The sequence below is a fragment of the Necator americanus genome, chromosome I (genome assembly GCF_031761385.1).
Source record: "Necator americanus strain Aroian chromosome I, whole genome shotgun sequence".
Lineage (NCBI taxonomy): Eukaryota > Metazoa > Nematoda > Chromadorea > Rhabditida > Ancylostomatidae > Necator > Necator americanus.
The window spans coordinates 14,570,019-14,584,753 of record NC_087371.1 but is presented as its reverse complement, the minus strand read 5'-3'; the positions used below and the strand labels follow the sequence as shown (position 1 = coordinate 14,584,753).

The window sequence follows — 14,735 nt, the reverse complement described above, 5'->3', positions numbered from 1 at the left end:
ATCGCATAGCGAAGGTGATGGACCTGTCTACACATTTTTCGAAAGGGTACTCTAACTGTCGGCAAAAGTTCATTACAATTCATAAGTACTATTAATATTCGAGATAATCAATTCTATTCGCTGGTAATAGTTTTTCAAGAAATACTCCCGAAAAAATCAAAAGAAGTTCTCTGACGTACATGAGTGTTGCAGTTGACAATCGCTCAAAAATCTGCGTAGTCATACACATCTTTTATACGAAAGAGAACCGAGTCAGCTACAAAAGCACGTTTTCGAATCCAACCAATTTTGGATAAGCGATAGCTGTGCCACATTACGTTATTTCCAGATTTTGAACACCTGCGAAAAGTTCTAATGGTAAGCGACCAATGGTCAAGCCTCTTCGCAAATTACCAGTCACTAATTTAGTTCCTTCATTCTGCGGTTAGTGCAAGTAGGACCATAACTTCATTTGCTTTCGAATATTTGCATATTTTCAATGCTATTTGGGGACAAAAGAAATTCTGCTTCCGAGACTCACCTTAGCCGATCTGATAACAAGGCGAGCAGTACCGTCCGCTTCTCTGGTCTGCACGAAATGTTGATCGGTGGATGAAATCTCTTCCTTGTCCTTGAATTCAATGAAACTCAGTGTATAAAATCAAAGAGAATCCTAGCGTTGTACATATTCTTTTCAGGAAATTATCTAATCCGTGGAAAATCAGCTGACCTTGAACCATTTGATCTCAGGTTGAGGTTGTCCGGTCACCTTACATTCGTATGTAGCAGTTTCGCCTTCAACAACGGCCACTTCAACTAGAGTTTTCTCAAATGATGGCGCTTCCTGTGGTTTTGCTGGAACAAGTGAATTTTCACTTCCGAGTTCATGAACAACCAAATAATGTCCGCCTCACCTTTCACAGTCAACGTAACATCACTCCATACATCACCAAACTCATTAGAAGCCTCGCATCGATATTCATCCATATCGTTCATAGTGGCGTCTTTCACCGTTAAACGTTGTGTGCCATCATCCAAGGATTCCATGACAACTTTGTCCGAGGGCTTGAGCAGTTCACCGTTCTTGTACCTAAAGAGGGTTTTGATGTCTCAGATTCTGACTATACCAAAGAGGTAAGAAAGATACGATGAGGCTCACCATTTGACAGTGGGTTTCGGCTTTCCGGAGATTTTACCCTCCAAGACGGCTGTCTCTCCTTCACCAACCACAACTGGCCGTACAGGCATGATAAAATCGGGGGCTTCTCCTTCTTGAGGTGGAGCTCCGAAAGCGGCGATAATAATTGGACCCTCAGTCCAAGCACTGCCCAGCTCATTTTCGGCATAGCATCTGCAAAAAAAAAGAGAAGTTGAGTCAGCACGGTGAACTGCTCAGGCCCTCGGAAGCTGATTTCTCAGTTACAAGCAACTTTCGAGGTAATATGGAAAGAAGTTGACGGATACGCGATTTTCGAAGCTCCGGTGCATAGGGTCCTGCAAAGAACCCTGGAGCTTCGAAAAAAAAGGCGCAGCGAGAAATAGTCGCTTCTTTCTTTCGGTACAAGTGTTTTTTTCATCCAACGAGCGTTCAGCTCCTTTCATCTCTAATTCGCCTCAACTTAAGCTTTTACTGTTGTCCTGATTTTCATTTTAGCATATATTGATAGTCGCTATTTCCTCCTGTTACCCTTATTCGTCCTCGTGCGTGTTTGTACACGTTGTAACATAGAAATTACATTTTTATGCCATAGTTTTTGAATTTGTTGCTATATTAGATATAGTGGGCAGTTAGTTCTTTGGCTCAATTTGACTATGTACATTGTCCCATCATGTTGAGACCGCCGAAGTCCCAGGGAGTAGTTCTTCTGGATCTGCCGGCGTAGTTCTATTGTTGCTAATATTGTGCGTAACTACTTCTACACCCAAAATTTTAAAATAGGTCTTGCTTCCGCTGTAACATTGTGCCTCAGCATTCCTGCTTAGGATCTCTATTGCTTACCTGTACTCTCCAGCATCCTGCTGCGTTACTTCGTCAATTGTCATTGTCAATGTGCCATCATCTTTGTATTCGGTGCGGATACGCGTCAACATCTCCACCTAATAAATATTTGTCATTGCCATGATCTACTGAACTGTAGTTGCCATAACGAAATCGTTCTTATGGTCGTATACTACCTCCTTTCCTTCTTTCGTCCATTTGATCTTTGGTCTCGGCTCACCCTTCACCTTACATTTCAATACAGCTTGTTGCTTTTCGTTCACAGTACATGATCGCAACAACTCTACAAATTCCGGCGGTCCTCGGCCGGCTTTAGTCTCTACGGCTTCTAAAAAGGCACACTTCAAAAAATATCACGCAATAAACACTGAAATAACCCACAACACAGTCAAAAATTGAGAACACAAAAGTTGGCAAGAACGTGAAACGTGCACTATGCGGTGAGTTGATGTGAAAATAAAAATGAAAATGAAAAATTCACCCGCTGGGCGTGCGGTGTCCGGTGTAATCTCAGCGAGTTGTTCACTTTCATCTGCGACGATTTCCTGCACGGAAGTGGCGTACTGTAGTCTGGCTTCAGTTTTGGCTTTACCAGCTACGTTCACCGCTTCACAACGATATGAGCCAATATCTTCTTTGGTTGTATTGTGGATGGTGAGTTTGATTTTGCCGTCTTCCAGAGTTTCCATAACCATGTGCTGACCAAGTTCGATTGGAGCGTCATCTTTGAACCAGCGAATCTCTGGTTGGGATTCCTTGTTAACTCGGCATTCCAGAACGACTGTCTTCCCCTCAGCGGCTACTGCCTCTTGAAGAGGCTCAATGAAAAGGGGCTCAACCTGCTCCGCCTTAATCTTCTCAAAACCGTATTTCGGGATTTTTATGTCCGCCACGCTGACATCCTTGCCTGCCTTGTTAGTAGCCTGACAAGTGTAGGTTCCGACGTCACTAGCGCGTGTATCCTTAATTATCAGCGTATTCTTTCCCTCAGCGTCTTTACTGATCACGTGAGAGTCATCGATTTGCACTGGTACACCATCTCTTAACCAGACAATTTCTGGTTCTGGCTTACCAACAACGGTACAAGAAAGTTCAGCAGGTTTGCCTTCTTCTATCTCTAAAGGTTTCAGCCCCTCCACAAAGTGTGGGACAACGAGATCCTCGATGACAGCCATATGAGCGGCTGTTTGTGCTTCTCCTGCTGCACTACTAGCTTTACAAGTGTATTTTCCTATGTCAGTCAAACGTGCATCCTTAATTTCCAACGTGTATCGACCAGGTGCCTCTTCTTTGACAACAACTCTGACGTTGTCAACGTCGATTTTGACGTTATCCTTAAACCATGTTAGTTCCGGTTGTGGGGTTCCTGTCACTGATACTGACAACAGCAATGTTTCGGTCTCTTTAACTTCGATAGGTTTCAACTCTTCTGTGAAGAGAGGAGCAGTTGACAGCTTGCCTACATTGACGGATGCATCGCTACGAGCTTCTCCAACTTCGTTGGTGGCTCTGGCTGAGTAGACACCAACATCTGTGGTAAGAGCCTCTTTGATGCTGAGTGTGAAGTGTCCATTGCCTTCATCCTTTGAAAGAACATGAACCCCATCAATGTTTATTGCAACGTCGTTTTTGTACCATGTTATATGCGGCTGAGGCACTCCTATCACTGTTACTGACAAATTGACTGTTTCAGTTTCTTTGACCTCAACTGGTCGCAGAACTTCCGTAAATTCAGGCGCTTTCGATTCTTTTGCTATAACAATTGAAGCTTCGGTTTGAGCAACTCCAACTTCATTAGTGGCTTTGCAAGAATATCTGCCAACATCAGTCACTTTAGAGTTCTGGATCGTCAATGTGAAGTGACCGCTCCCTTCATCCTTCGCAATTGTATGGACGTTGTCAATCTCAACAGGTCTGTCATCCTTGAACCATGACACTTTTGGTTCTGGTATTCCTATCACTGTCACTGATAGTTTCACTGTTTCCGTCTCTCTGGCCTCTATAGGTTTGAGGTACTCAGTGAATTGTGGAGCCGCGGATTCCTTGGCGACATGAACAGTTGCCTCAGTTCTAGCTTCACCAGCTGCATTTGTCGCCTTACAGGAGTATCTCCCAATATCAGTCACTTTACTCTCATTGATTGTCAACGTGAAGTGACCGCTGCCCTCTTCTTTAGCAATTGTGTGAATGTTGTCAATTTCTACTGGTCTGTCGTCTTTAAACCATTCAACCTGTGGTTCAGGAGTTCCAGTAACAGTCACTGACAGTTTTACCGTCTCCATTTCCTTGACTTGGATTGGCTGGAGTTTCTCCGTAAATTGCGGTCCTTCTACGTCCTTGACAACGGCAAAGCTTGCTGAGCATTCAGTAGTACCGGCCACATTCTTGGCTTCGCAAGTATATCTTCCTGCATCCTCTACACGTGCAGAGTTGATTGTTATTGAGAAATTTTCCTCGCTATCTTTCTTTGATACGATATGAACGTTGTCAATGTCCACAGGCTGACCGTCTTTCTTCCACGATACTTCTGGAGCAGGGGTGCCTTTCACAGAAACCCTCAACGTTGCCGTTTCGCTAACTTTCACTTCTGTGGACGTCAGTTCTTTAATGAATGTGGGTTTTTCTAACGCCTGAATTACGATAACTTCAGCTGAACTTTCCACGCTTCCGGCGAGGTTCGTTGCTTTGGCGGTATATTTGCCGGCATCTGTGAGACTGGCCTTCTTGACAATCAGACTATAAGTGTGCGTGGATTCACTCTTCCTGATTTCGTGCACTTCATCTTCCGTGATCAGTTTGTCATTCATGAACCAACATACTTCTGGTTCGGTGCCAGTTACCTTTACTTCCATCCTTATCTCCTCGCTCTCCTTCACCGATGTGCTCTTTAGGCCTTGTTCAAACATTGGCGGTACGCTCTTCCTCGTCACTGTAGCCTCTGAAATAGCGGTTCCTACGGTATTCTTTGCTACAGCACGATACTTTCCCAGATCTTCTTCAACGCTTTCTTTCATCAATATCCTCCAGTGAGTATTTGACGCATCGTGTTCGATAGATATCCTCTCAGATGACCGTATTCTAACAGTTTCGTGGTAGAATTCTACAGTCGGCTGCGGCATGCCTTTTATGGAACAAAACAGAACGAGTTGGTCGCCGATCGATACTGATTGGTCCGTGAGCGGCTTTGTGAATGTAGGTGCGAGTGGTGCTGGAATGCAGTTAGTTGAAGGGTGCAAAACTAGATACCTACAACGTGTAGAGCAAATCAATCAATTTCTTGGAAAAGGTGCTACCTCTACAGAAATGATTTGATTTACACCACATGCTAAGTATAAAAAAATGAAGAAAAAAACTTGGAATCAGTTAATTCTGACATGCCAAGAAAGAAAACAACTAATTGGCAGGAGCCTCAAAATAGAACCCGAGGGTTTCGTGAAAATTATAGCTGAAGTAAGTTTAAAGAGAGAAATGAAAAACATACCCTGTTCTTTCATCAACGTCTCAACACGGACTGTCGCTTCAATTTTACTTTCTCCGGAAACATTCTTTGCTTTACAAAGGTATTGCCCAGCATCTGTCACACTACTGTTATGAATTGTCAGCGTAAAATGTCCGTTACCCTCATCTCTCGCAATAATGCGCACGTTGTCAATTTCAACGAGTTTCTCATCCTTGTACCAAGAAACTTGAGGCTGTGGCTCTCCAGCTATGGTCACCGACAGTTTCACGGTCTCTTTCTCTTTGACCTGAACAGCTCTCAAGTATTCAGTGAACTCTGGAGCTGCAGATTCTTTGGCAATGTGGACTGTTGCTTCGCTTCTGGCTTCCCCATATATGTTGGTGGCCTTACAAGAATATCTGCCAGTATCAGTCGCTTTACTCTCATGGATAGTCAGTGTAAACTGTCCACGACCCTCATCTTTGGCAATGATGTGGACATTGTCAATTTCAACGAGTTTCTCATCCTTGTACCAAGAAACTTGAGGCTGTGGCTCTCCAGCTATGGTCACCGACAGTTTCACGGTCTCTTTCTCTTTGACCTGAACAGCTCTCAAGTACTCAGTGAACTCTGGAGCTGCAGATTCTTTGGCAATGTGGACTGTTGCTTCGCTTCTGGCTTCCCCATATATGTTGGTGGCCTTACAAGAATATCTGCCAGTATCAGTCGCTTTACTCTCATGGATAGTCAGTGTAAACTGTCCACGACCCTCATCTTTGGCAATGATGTGGACATTGTCAATTTCAACGAGTTTCTCATCCTTGTACCAAGAAACTTGAGGCTGTGGCTCTCCAGCTATGGTCACCGACAGTTTCACTGTCTCTTTCTCTTTGACCTGAACAGCTCTCAAGTACTCAGTGAACTCTGGAGCTGCAGATTCTTTGGCAATGTGAACTGTTGCTTCGCTTCTGGCTTCCCCATATATGTTGGTGGCCTTACAGGAATATCTGCCAGTATCAGTCGCTTTACTCTCATGGATAGTCAGTGTAAACTGTCCACGACCTTCATCTTTGGCAATGATGTGGACATTGTCAATTTCAACGAGTTTCTCATCCTTGTACCAAGAAACTTGAGGCTGTGGCTCTCCAGCTATGGTCACCGACAGTTTCACGGTCTCTTTCTCTTTGACCTGAACAGCTCTCAAGTATTCAGTGAACTCTGGAGCTGCAGATTCTTTGGCAATGTGGACTGTTGCTTCGCTTCTGGCTTCCCCATATATATTAGTCGCTTTGCAAGAATATTTACCAGTATCACTCGCTTTACTCTCATGGATAGTCAGTGTAAACTGTCCACGACCTTCATCTTTGGCAATGATGTGGACATTGTCAATTTCAACGAGTTTCTCATCCTTGTACCAAGAAACTTGAGGCTGTGGCTCTCCAGCTATGGTCACCGACAGTTTCACGGTCTCTTTCTCTTTGACCTGAACAGCTCTCAAGTATTCAGTGAACTCTGGAGCTGCAGATTCTTTGGCAATGTGGACTGTTGCTTCGCTTCTGGCTTCCCCATATATGTTGGTGGCCTTACAAGAATATCTGCCAGTATCAGTCGCTTTACTCTCATGGATAGTCAGTGTAAACTGTCCACGACCCTCATCTTTGGCAATGATGTGGACATTGTCAATTTCAACGAGTTTCTCATCCTTGTACCAAGAAACTTGAGGCTGTGGCTCTCCAGCTATGGTCACCGACAGTTTCACTGTCTCTTTCTCTTTGACCTGAACAGCTCTCAAGTACTCAGTGAACTCTGGAGCTGCAGATTCTTTGGCAATGTGGACTGTTGCTTCGCTTCTGGCTTCCCCATATATGTTGGTGGCCTTACAAGAATATCTGCCAGTATCAGTCGCTTTACTCTCATGGATAGTCAGTGTAAACTGTCCACGACCTTCATCTTTGGCAATGATGTGGACATTGTCAATTTCAACGAGTTTCTCATCCTTGTACCAAGAAACTTGAGGCTGTGGCTCTCCAGCTATGGTCACCGACAGTTTCACTGTCTCTTTCTCTTTGACCTGAACAGCTCTCAAGTACTCAGTGAACTCTGGAGCTGCAGATTCTTTGGCAATGTGGACTGTTGCTTCGCTTCTGGCTTCCCCATATATATTAGTCGCTTTGCAAGAATATTTACCAGTATCACTCGCTTTACTCTCATGGATAGTCAGTGTAAACTGTCCACGACCTTCATCTTTGGCAATGATGTGGACATTGTCAATTTCAACGAGTTTCTCATCCTTGTACCAAGAAACTTGAGGCTGTGGCTCTCCAGCTATGGTCACCGACAGTTTCACGGTCTCTTTCTCTTTGACCTGAACAGCTCTCAAGTATTCAGTGAACTCTGGAGCTGCAGATTCTTTGGCAATGTGGACTGTTGCTTCGCTTCTGGCTTCCCCATATATATTAGTCGCTTTGCAAGAATATTTACCAGTATCACTCGCTTTACTCTCATGGATAGTCAGTGTAAACTGTCCACGACCTTCATCTTTGGCAATGATGTGGACATTGTCAATTTCAACGAGTTTCTCATCCTTGTACCAAGAAACTTGAGGCTGTGGCTCTCCAGCTATGGTCACCGACAGTTTCACGGTCTCTTTCTCTTTGACCTGAACAGCTCTCAAGTATTCAGTGAACTCTGGAGCTGCAGATTCTTTGGCAATGTGGACTGTTGCTTCGCTTCTGGCTTCCCCATATATGTTGGTGGCCTTACAAGAATATCTGCCAGTATCAGTCGCTTTACTCTCATGGATAGTCAGTGTAAACTGTCCACGACCTTCATCTTTGGCAATGATGTGGACATTGTCAATTTCAACGAGTTTCTCATCCTTGTACCAAGAAACTTGAGGCTGTGGCTCTCCAGCTATGGTCACCGACAGTTTCACGGTCTCTTTCTCTTTGACCTGAACAGCTCTCAAGTATTCAGTGAACTCTGGAGCTGCAGATTCTTTGGCAATGTGGACTGTTGCTTCGCTTCTGGCTTCCCCCATATATGTTGGTGGCCTTACAAGAATATCTGCCAGTATCAGTCGCTTTACTCTCATGGATAGTCAGTGTAAACTGTCCACGACCCTCATCTTTGGCAATGATGTGGACATTGTCAATTTCAACGAGTTTCTCATCCTTGTACCAAGAAACTTGAGGCTGTGGCTCTCCAGCTATGGTCACCGACAGTTTCACTGTCTCTTTCTCTTTGACCTGAACAGCTCTCAAGTACTCAGTGAACTCTGGAGCTGCAGATTCTTTGGCAATGTGGACTGTTGCTTCGCTTCTGGCTTCCCCATATATGTTGGTGGCCTTACAGGAATATCTGCCAGTATCAGTCGCTTTACTCTCATGGATAGTCAGTGTAAACTGTCCACGACCCTCATCTTTGGCAATGATATGGACATTGTCAATTTCAACGAGTTTCTCATCCTTGTACCAAGAAACTTGGGGCTGTGGCTCTCCAGCTATGGTCACCGACAGTTTCACGGTCTCTTTCTCTTTGACCTGAACAGCTCTCAAGTATTCAGTGAACTCTGGAGCTGCAGATTCTTTGGCAATGTGGACTGTTGCTTCGCTTCTGGCTTCCCCATATATGTTGGTGGCCTTACAAGAATATCTGCCAACATCTGTCACTTTAGAATTCTGGATCGTCAATGTGAAGTGACCGCTCCCTTCATCCTTCGCAATTGTATGGACGTTGTCAATCTCAACAGGTCTGTCATCCTTGAACCATGACACTTTTGGTTCTGGTATTCCTATCACTGTCACTGATAGTTTCACTGTTTCCGTCTCTCTGGCCTCTATAGGTTTGAGGTACTCAGTGAATTGTGGAGCCGCGGATTCCTTGGCGACATGAACAGTTGCCTCAGTTCTAGCTTCACCAGCTGCATTTGTCGCCTTACAGGAGTATCTCCCAATATCAGTCACTTTACTCTCATTGATTGTCAACGTGAAGTGACCGCTGCCCTCTTCTTTAGCAATTGTGTGAATGTTGTCAATTTCTACTGGTCTGTCGTCTTTAAACCATTCAACCTGTGGTTCAGGAGTTCCAGTAACAGTCACTGACAGTTTTACCGTCTCCATTTCCTTGACTTGGATTGGCTGGAGTTTCTCCGTAAATTGCGGTCCTTCTACGTCCTTGACAACGGCAAAGCTTGCTGAGCATTCAGTAGTACCGGCCACATTCTTGGCTTCGCAAGTATATCTTCCTGCATCCTCTACACGTGCAGAGTTGATTGTTATTGAGAAATTTTCCTCGCTATCTTTCTTTGATACGATATGAACGTTGTCAATGTCCACAGGCTGACCGTCTTTCTTCCACGATACTTCTGGAGCAGGGGTGCCTTTCACAGAAACCCTCAACGTTGCCGTTTCGCTAACTTTCACTTCTGTGGACGTCAGTTCTTTAATGAATGTGGGTTTTTCTAACGCCTGAATTACGATAACTTCAGCTGAACTTTCCACGCTTCCGGCGACGTTCTTTGCTTTGGCGGTGTATTTGCCGGCATCTGTGAGACTGGCCTTCTTGACGATCAGACTATAAGTGTGCGTGGATTCACTTTTCCTGATTTCGTGCACTTCATCTTCCGTGATCAGTTTGTCGTTCATGAACCAACATACTTCTGGTTGCGTGCCAGTTACCTTTACCTCCATCCTTATCTCCTCGCTCTCCTTCACCGATGTGCTTTTTAGAATCTGTTCAAACATTGGAGCCACGCATGATCTGGCAACTGTTGCTTCTGAGATAGCAGTGCCTACTGTATTTTTTGCAATTGCGCGGTATCGCCCTAAGTCTTTTTCTAAACTCTCTTTGATTAGTATTCTCCAGTAAGTGTTTGTAACATCGTGTTCGATTGATACTCTGTCAGATGAGCGCAGTCTTACTGACTCATGATAAAATTCTACAATTGGCTGTGGTGTGCCTTTTACGGAACAGAAAAGAATAAACTGATCGCCGATAGATACTGATTGATCCGTGAGCGACTTTGTGAATGTTGGTGCGAGTGGTGCTGGAATGCAGTTAGTTCAGGGATGCAAATGTCACACAAATAGATATTAGGCGGAGATCAGATCATCCAATTTTTAGGTCAAGAGTTGATTTCTTTCGACTGCGATCCGATCTGCTCCTTATACGAATTATAGAGGAAGAAATCAGAAACACCACATATCTAATTGGTTAATCGTGGTCTGCGATTAATAGTCGAAAATATGATTAATTGAAAGAAACACCAAAAAGATCCCGGGATGCAGTGAGGTGTGGTGCAAAAACCCGCGAAATATTTGAGGAGAGAAATTTAAGAATTTACCATGGACATTTAACGTCGCTTCTGTTCTGCTGGAGCCGGCTACATTTTCGGCAACACAACTGTACTTGCCTTCGTGCTTGACCTGGAATAAAAGTTGGGTACCATGTCAACATTTTATAGCCGACTTTCATCAGGTCACGAGTAGTTCTGGTGAAAAATATACGAATGCGATCAACTGATGATGAACATTTCCGCTGTTTACTTTGCATTTCTGTGTTGGATTAGGGAAGAAGTTTTGAAGGAAAAAAAATCAATTCACCACTCTTCTTATTAATTAGCAGAGTGAAACAGAGCAGAGGAGAGACCATTCTTTATCCTTTTTCTGAGTAAAATGTCAGTTACAAAAAAACATGCTTGTGTCATCGCACTCCACGAATGGAAGAGAAAACAGATTCCGAACATAAGGCTCGGTTGAGACCACTGTTCGCAACTGCTTCGATGCTCTCATTGCTCTCAACAAGGAATCTGAGGTGAGCAAATGGAAATGGTGGTGGTATTCGGATGTGAAAACAGGCCAGTTGTTAACTGCACCAAGCTTTGGCTCCAAAAAACTCTCCAATAGATCCGACACGTGTATGACCCTGTGCAGATCCATCTCTCAGTCTCTTCTCTTTTCTCGTGGTTGCAAAAGTTGCTGGAGGACTGACCTCATCATTGGAGATGAGAGTTTGATCACACAAAAAAAGAGCAACCTTGCTCTGCTTCTAAGGTCCGAAGAGAGTGACCGAGCTGCCCTCGCAAAGGCATAAGCTTTCATCTTTTTACGTTATGATCTGAAAGCATCTAGAGGAACTAGTGACTCCCTCGGCATCCCCGACTGCAGCTCGGTCACTCCAACTTGGATAGGTAGAAAACATGTGGTCTGACTATTGTTGAATAGACGTAATTAGTCTGCAGAAAAATTAGGGAACAGCTTTCGCACAACACAAAACCAGTACTGCCCTTCACCTTCCCTCTTCGTTCGTAGTGGGAAAATCCTCACGTAATTGCAGTTAGCACGAAACTATGGAAATTATACCAAAACAACTCCTTAATAACTACGCAACTACCGTACAGCTACGGCGATTGCGTTAAGATTACTAAAGAAGTCTGCTTAACACTATGAGTGTCAGAATTCCTTTACAAGTTGTGTTAGTGAATTACCAGAGACGTTACTACCATTTAAACAAATATGAGCGAAAAGAGAAAAAGTCTCCAGAGGAAGAAGGCAAATCCGTACCTCGGTGGATGTGATCACGAGCCTTTGAATGCCTTCTTCACTTTCGATGATTACCTCTTTGGCGTGCTCTTCAAGAACTTTCTAAAAGAGGCATCGCTCTTGGAATAATCTTATCCTAGGTTTTGGTTGGCACGGATTAGTCAACATTCAACAGATCTTAAAGCCATTGGCGCTTACATTATCATGGTACCAGACCACGTTTGGCTGCGGTTCACCGACCACTTTACATTCGAAGGTGACCTTTTCGTTGGTCATAGTCGTCTTGTCCTGGAGTTGGACTATGAACTCCGGCGCTCTGTCAGGAATCTTATCAAGTTGCTCTAAAATTTATCCGGTTTAATCAGCTCCTCGATCGATCGATATCAGCTAGCTTACCAACGACAGTAAGTGTCGCTTCACATACATCACGACCAGCCGTGTTTTCGACGATAACGGTGTAAGTACCGGCATCTTCCGGCCGGACGTCCTCTGGAATATCAATTGATTTGATCCGATTTCCGTTAGATGTTCTGACAATTCTCGCATTTTTATACAAAAGTGGCGCTCGCAAAACGCGACACGGGCGCAACGAAGAGGTGTGGAGTTTGGAAAAAAACCAATAAGTAGGATTTAAGGCATAAAAAAGTTAGCTTGAACAACTACTAACAAATATTTTTAAAGGGTTAAAAATGAGTCATATCAACAATACATTTAGCTGCCCATTTAATACGTGCCGTTTCTTGTGATCGAAAAGAAAAAAGAATCTTTTCTGGAAGTTGTACGAAGTGAACAAAATGTCCCTTTTTTAGATACTGCTATACAAAACGCACCAATAATCAGTTCTTGTGTCGTATGTCCCTCAATGGTTCGAGTCTGCACACGAATACGAGCAATCAATTCGATTTCTTTACCATCTTTCAGCCTAGACTTACAATGAATTAATCGATACATCGGTTGAATTTGTGAAAAAGTTGTTAGCTACTTACCATTTACAGACGACTCCTTTCGTATCCGGCACAACACATTCGAAAATCGCCTCGTGACCTCGTTTTGCTCTGGAATCCTTGATTTTCGTGATGAATTTTGGCGCCATTACAGGCGTCGGCGTCCTTATGAGTTCGTCACGGAGGGATTCGTCGTCAGTCAGCGTCATGTCATCGCCAATCACCTAAATAACCAAATGTGACTAACTGATCGCAATGAATCGATCACTCAATGGACAGGTACCTCCTCAGCTTGTGCCTCAGATTCGCTTTCGCTGAACATCTCACTGGTGTACGTGGCCATATTTGCAGTGCACGACACTTCACCAGCATCGTTTTCGGCCTGGATTTTTCAATCTGCCACTAAATAGTATTGCGAAACCTCTGATACAATTTTACCTTGCAGATGATCTCGCCGACATGGACCTCCGGATTGAAGTTATTGATCGTTAGTACAGAAGTTTTGTCATCAGTAACAATGGAGATTTCCTTTGAATTCGTGACTTCTTTGTTATTGATGTACCAGGTAAGCGTTGGTTTCGGATCACCAGTGAAAACAACCTGGAAGGTGAAGAAAAAATAAGGACAACTAGCAAAACTCAGTCATTACATCAAAACTGAATGAATTACCTTGTGAACTACTTTGGATCCTTGTCGAGCCCGAACATTACTGAGCCATTCCAGGAAGTCTGGTGGTTCACCACGTGGAAGCACCAATAGCATAGCTTCACTGGATGCTTTACCGTATTCGTTCACAGCTTCGCAAACAACCTTTAAATGAGGTTGTTTTTAAGCGAAAATATCTAGGTAAACCGATTCAAACCTTTATTAAGAGAAATCAATCAGTTTCAAAAGGAGTCTATGGCTTAAACTAAAACAACATAGAATTCACAAAACTCTCTTACATTGAAGCACTTATTTAGGACAGAAAAAATTCCGCAAGGAAGAAACTACCAAAATCCCCGAAATTCGTAAATTCTCTCACCTTTCCGCTGTAATCGCATGTGATGTCCTTGATAGTGACGGTATATGTTCCTTTCTCAGCATGGATCTTGATATTCTGGGTTTCCTCGAGCTTTTTACCGTTAACATACCTGAAGAAAAAGCATTCTGGAAATTAGTCGACACGCATGAGTCATTTTCCAGAAGCGGTTGTGCGCCCACGACTACGCTCCACCATTCTACAGAATGAACTCTGTGGCACAAAACCTGATTATTTCTACGACGTTACTTGCTAAACTAGATTGGTTCCTAAGATTTTCGACGGTTATTTGTAGAAGATGGATGGATTCTCGTGAAAACAAATCTGTAGCGCGAGAAATACGCACCACGACACCACTGGCGTTGGTTCTCCGAGCAGGACTGCTTTCAACTTAAGGGTGTCACCTTCTCGGCAGGTAGCATCGCAAAGTGAAGTTTCAAATTCCACTGGGATCGGAGCAACCACCTTGAGGTCTCCCTCTGTGGTTACTTCACCCATCTGAAAAGAGAAAGGTTGCAAACTAGAAGATTCTAATACTTTCCTTATGATTTTCATTCAGAGATAAAGAGCAGCTCAGATTAATCCCAAGAATTCGAAAGTTTTGTTTTGAAGAATTGCCTTGCAGTCACCTACTCGAGTGACGTATTGAAAAAGTAGGATGAGTGGATACAGTAGGGCTCAACTGACCTTATTATAAGCAACACATTTGATCTTTCCTGTCATGTCAGCAGTAACACCATGGATGGTCAGCGAGTAAACGCCATCCACATTTATAATTTCTGTGTCTTCTGTTGGGCAGACCAGCTAAACA

The 14,735-nt window shown here is 43.7% G+C and overlaps 1 protein-coding gene across 3 annotated transcripts in view; it reads right to left on the bottom strand.

Annotated features, from left to right (window-relative positions):
* The window catches only part of RB195_005560 (uncharacterized protein), a gene marked incomplete at both ends in the record, with an annotated part of 123,139 nt that overhangs the window by 61,682 nt on the left and 46,722 nt on the right, over window positions 1-14,735 (bottom strand). For 2 of the 3 annotated variants that reach the window (XM_064178140.1, XM_064178141.1), the window contains 21 exons: window positions 521-610; window positions 710-834; window positions 894-1,069; window positions 1,139-1,330; window positions 1,979-2,076; window positions 2,155-2,306; window positions 2,460-5,186; window positions 5,460-8,483; window positions 8,539-10,464; window positions 10,762-10,843; window positions 11,981-12,061; window positions 12,158-12,300; window positions 12,356-12,448; window positions 12,790-12,881; window positions 12,946-13,127; window positions 13,187-13,285; window positions 13,342-13,503; window positions 13,573-13,713; window positions 13,928-14,036; window positions 14,271-14,422; window positions 14,612-14,728. In XM_064178140.1, coding sequence (XP_064035218.1) covers window positions 521-610; window positions 710-834; window positions 894-1,069; window positions 1,139-1,330; window positions 1,979-2,076; window positions 2,155-2,306; window positions 2,460-5,186; window positions 5,460-8,483; window positions 8,539-10,464; window positions 10,762-10,843; window positions 11,981-12,061; window positions 12,158-12,300; window positions 12,356-12,448; window positions 12,790-12,881; window positions 12,946-13,127; window positions 13,187-13,285; window positions 13,342-13,503; window positions 13,573-13,713; window positions 13,928-14,036; window positions 14,271-14,422; window positions 14,612-14,728 — 9,963 coding nt within the window. Of the gene's footprint in view, window positions 1-520; window positions 611-709; window positions 835-893; window positions 1,070-1,138; window positions 1,331-1,978; window positions 2,077-2,154; window positions 2,307-2,459; window positions 5,187-5,459; window positions 10,465-10,761; window positions 10,844-11,980; window positions 12,062-12,157; window positions 12,301-12,355; window positions 12,449-12,789; window positions 12,882-12,945; window positions 13,128-13,186; window positions 13,286-13,341; window positions 13,504-13,572; window positions 13,714-13,927; window positions 14,037-14,270; window positions 14,423-14,611; window positions 14,729-14,735 lie in introns of all 3 variants that reach the window. The other variant, XM_064178138.1, reaches the window with a different exon arrangement.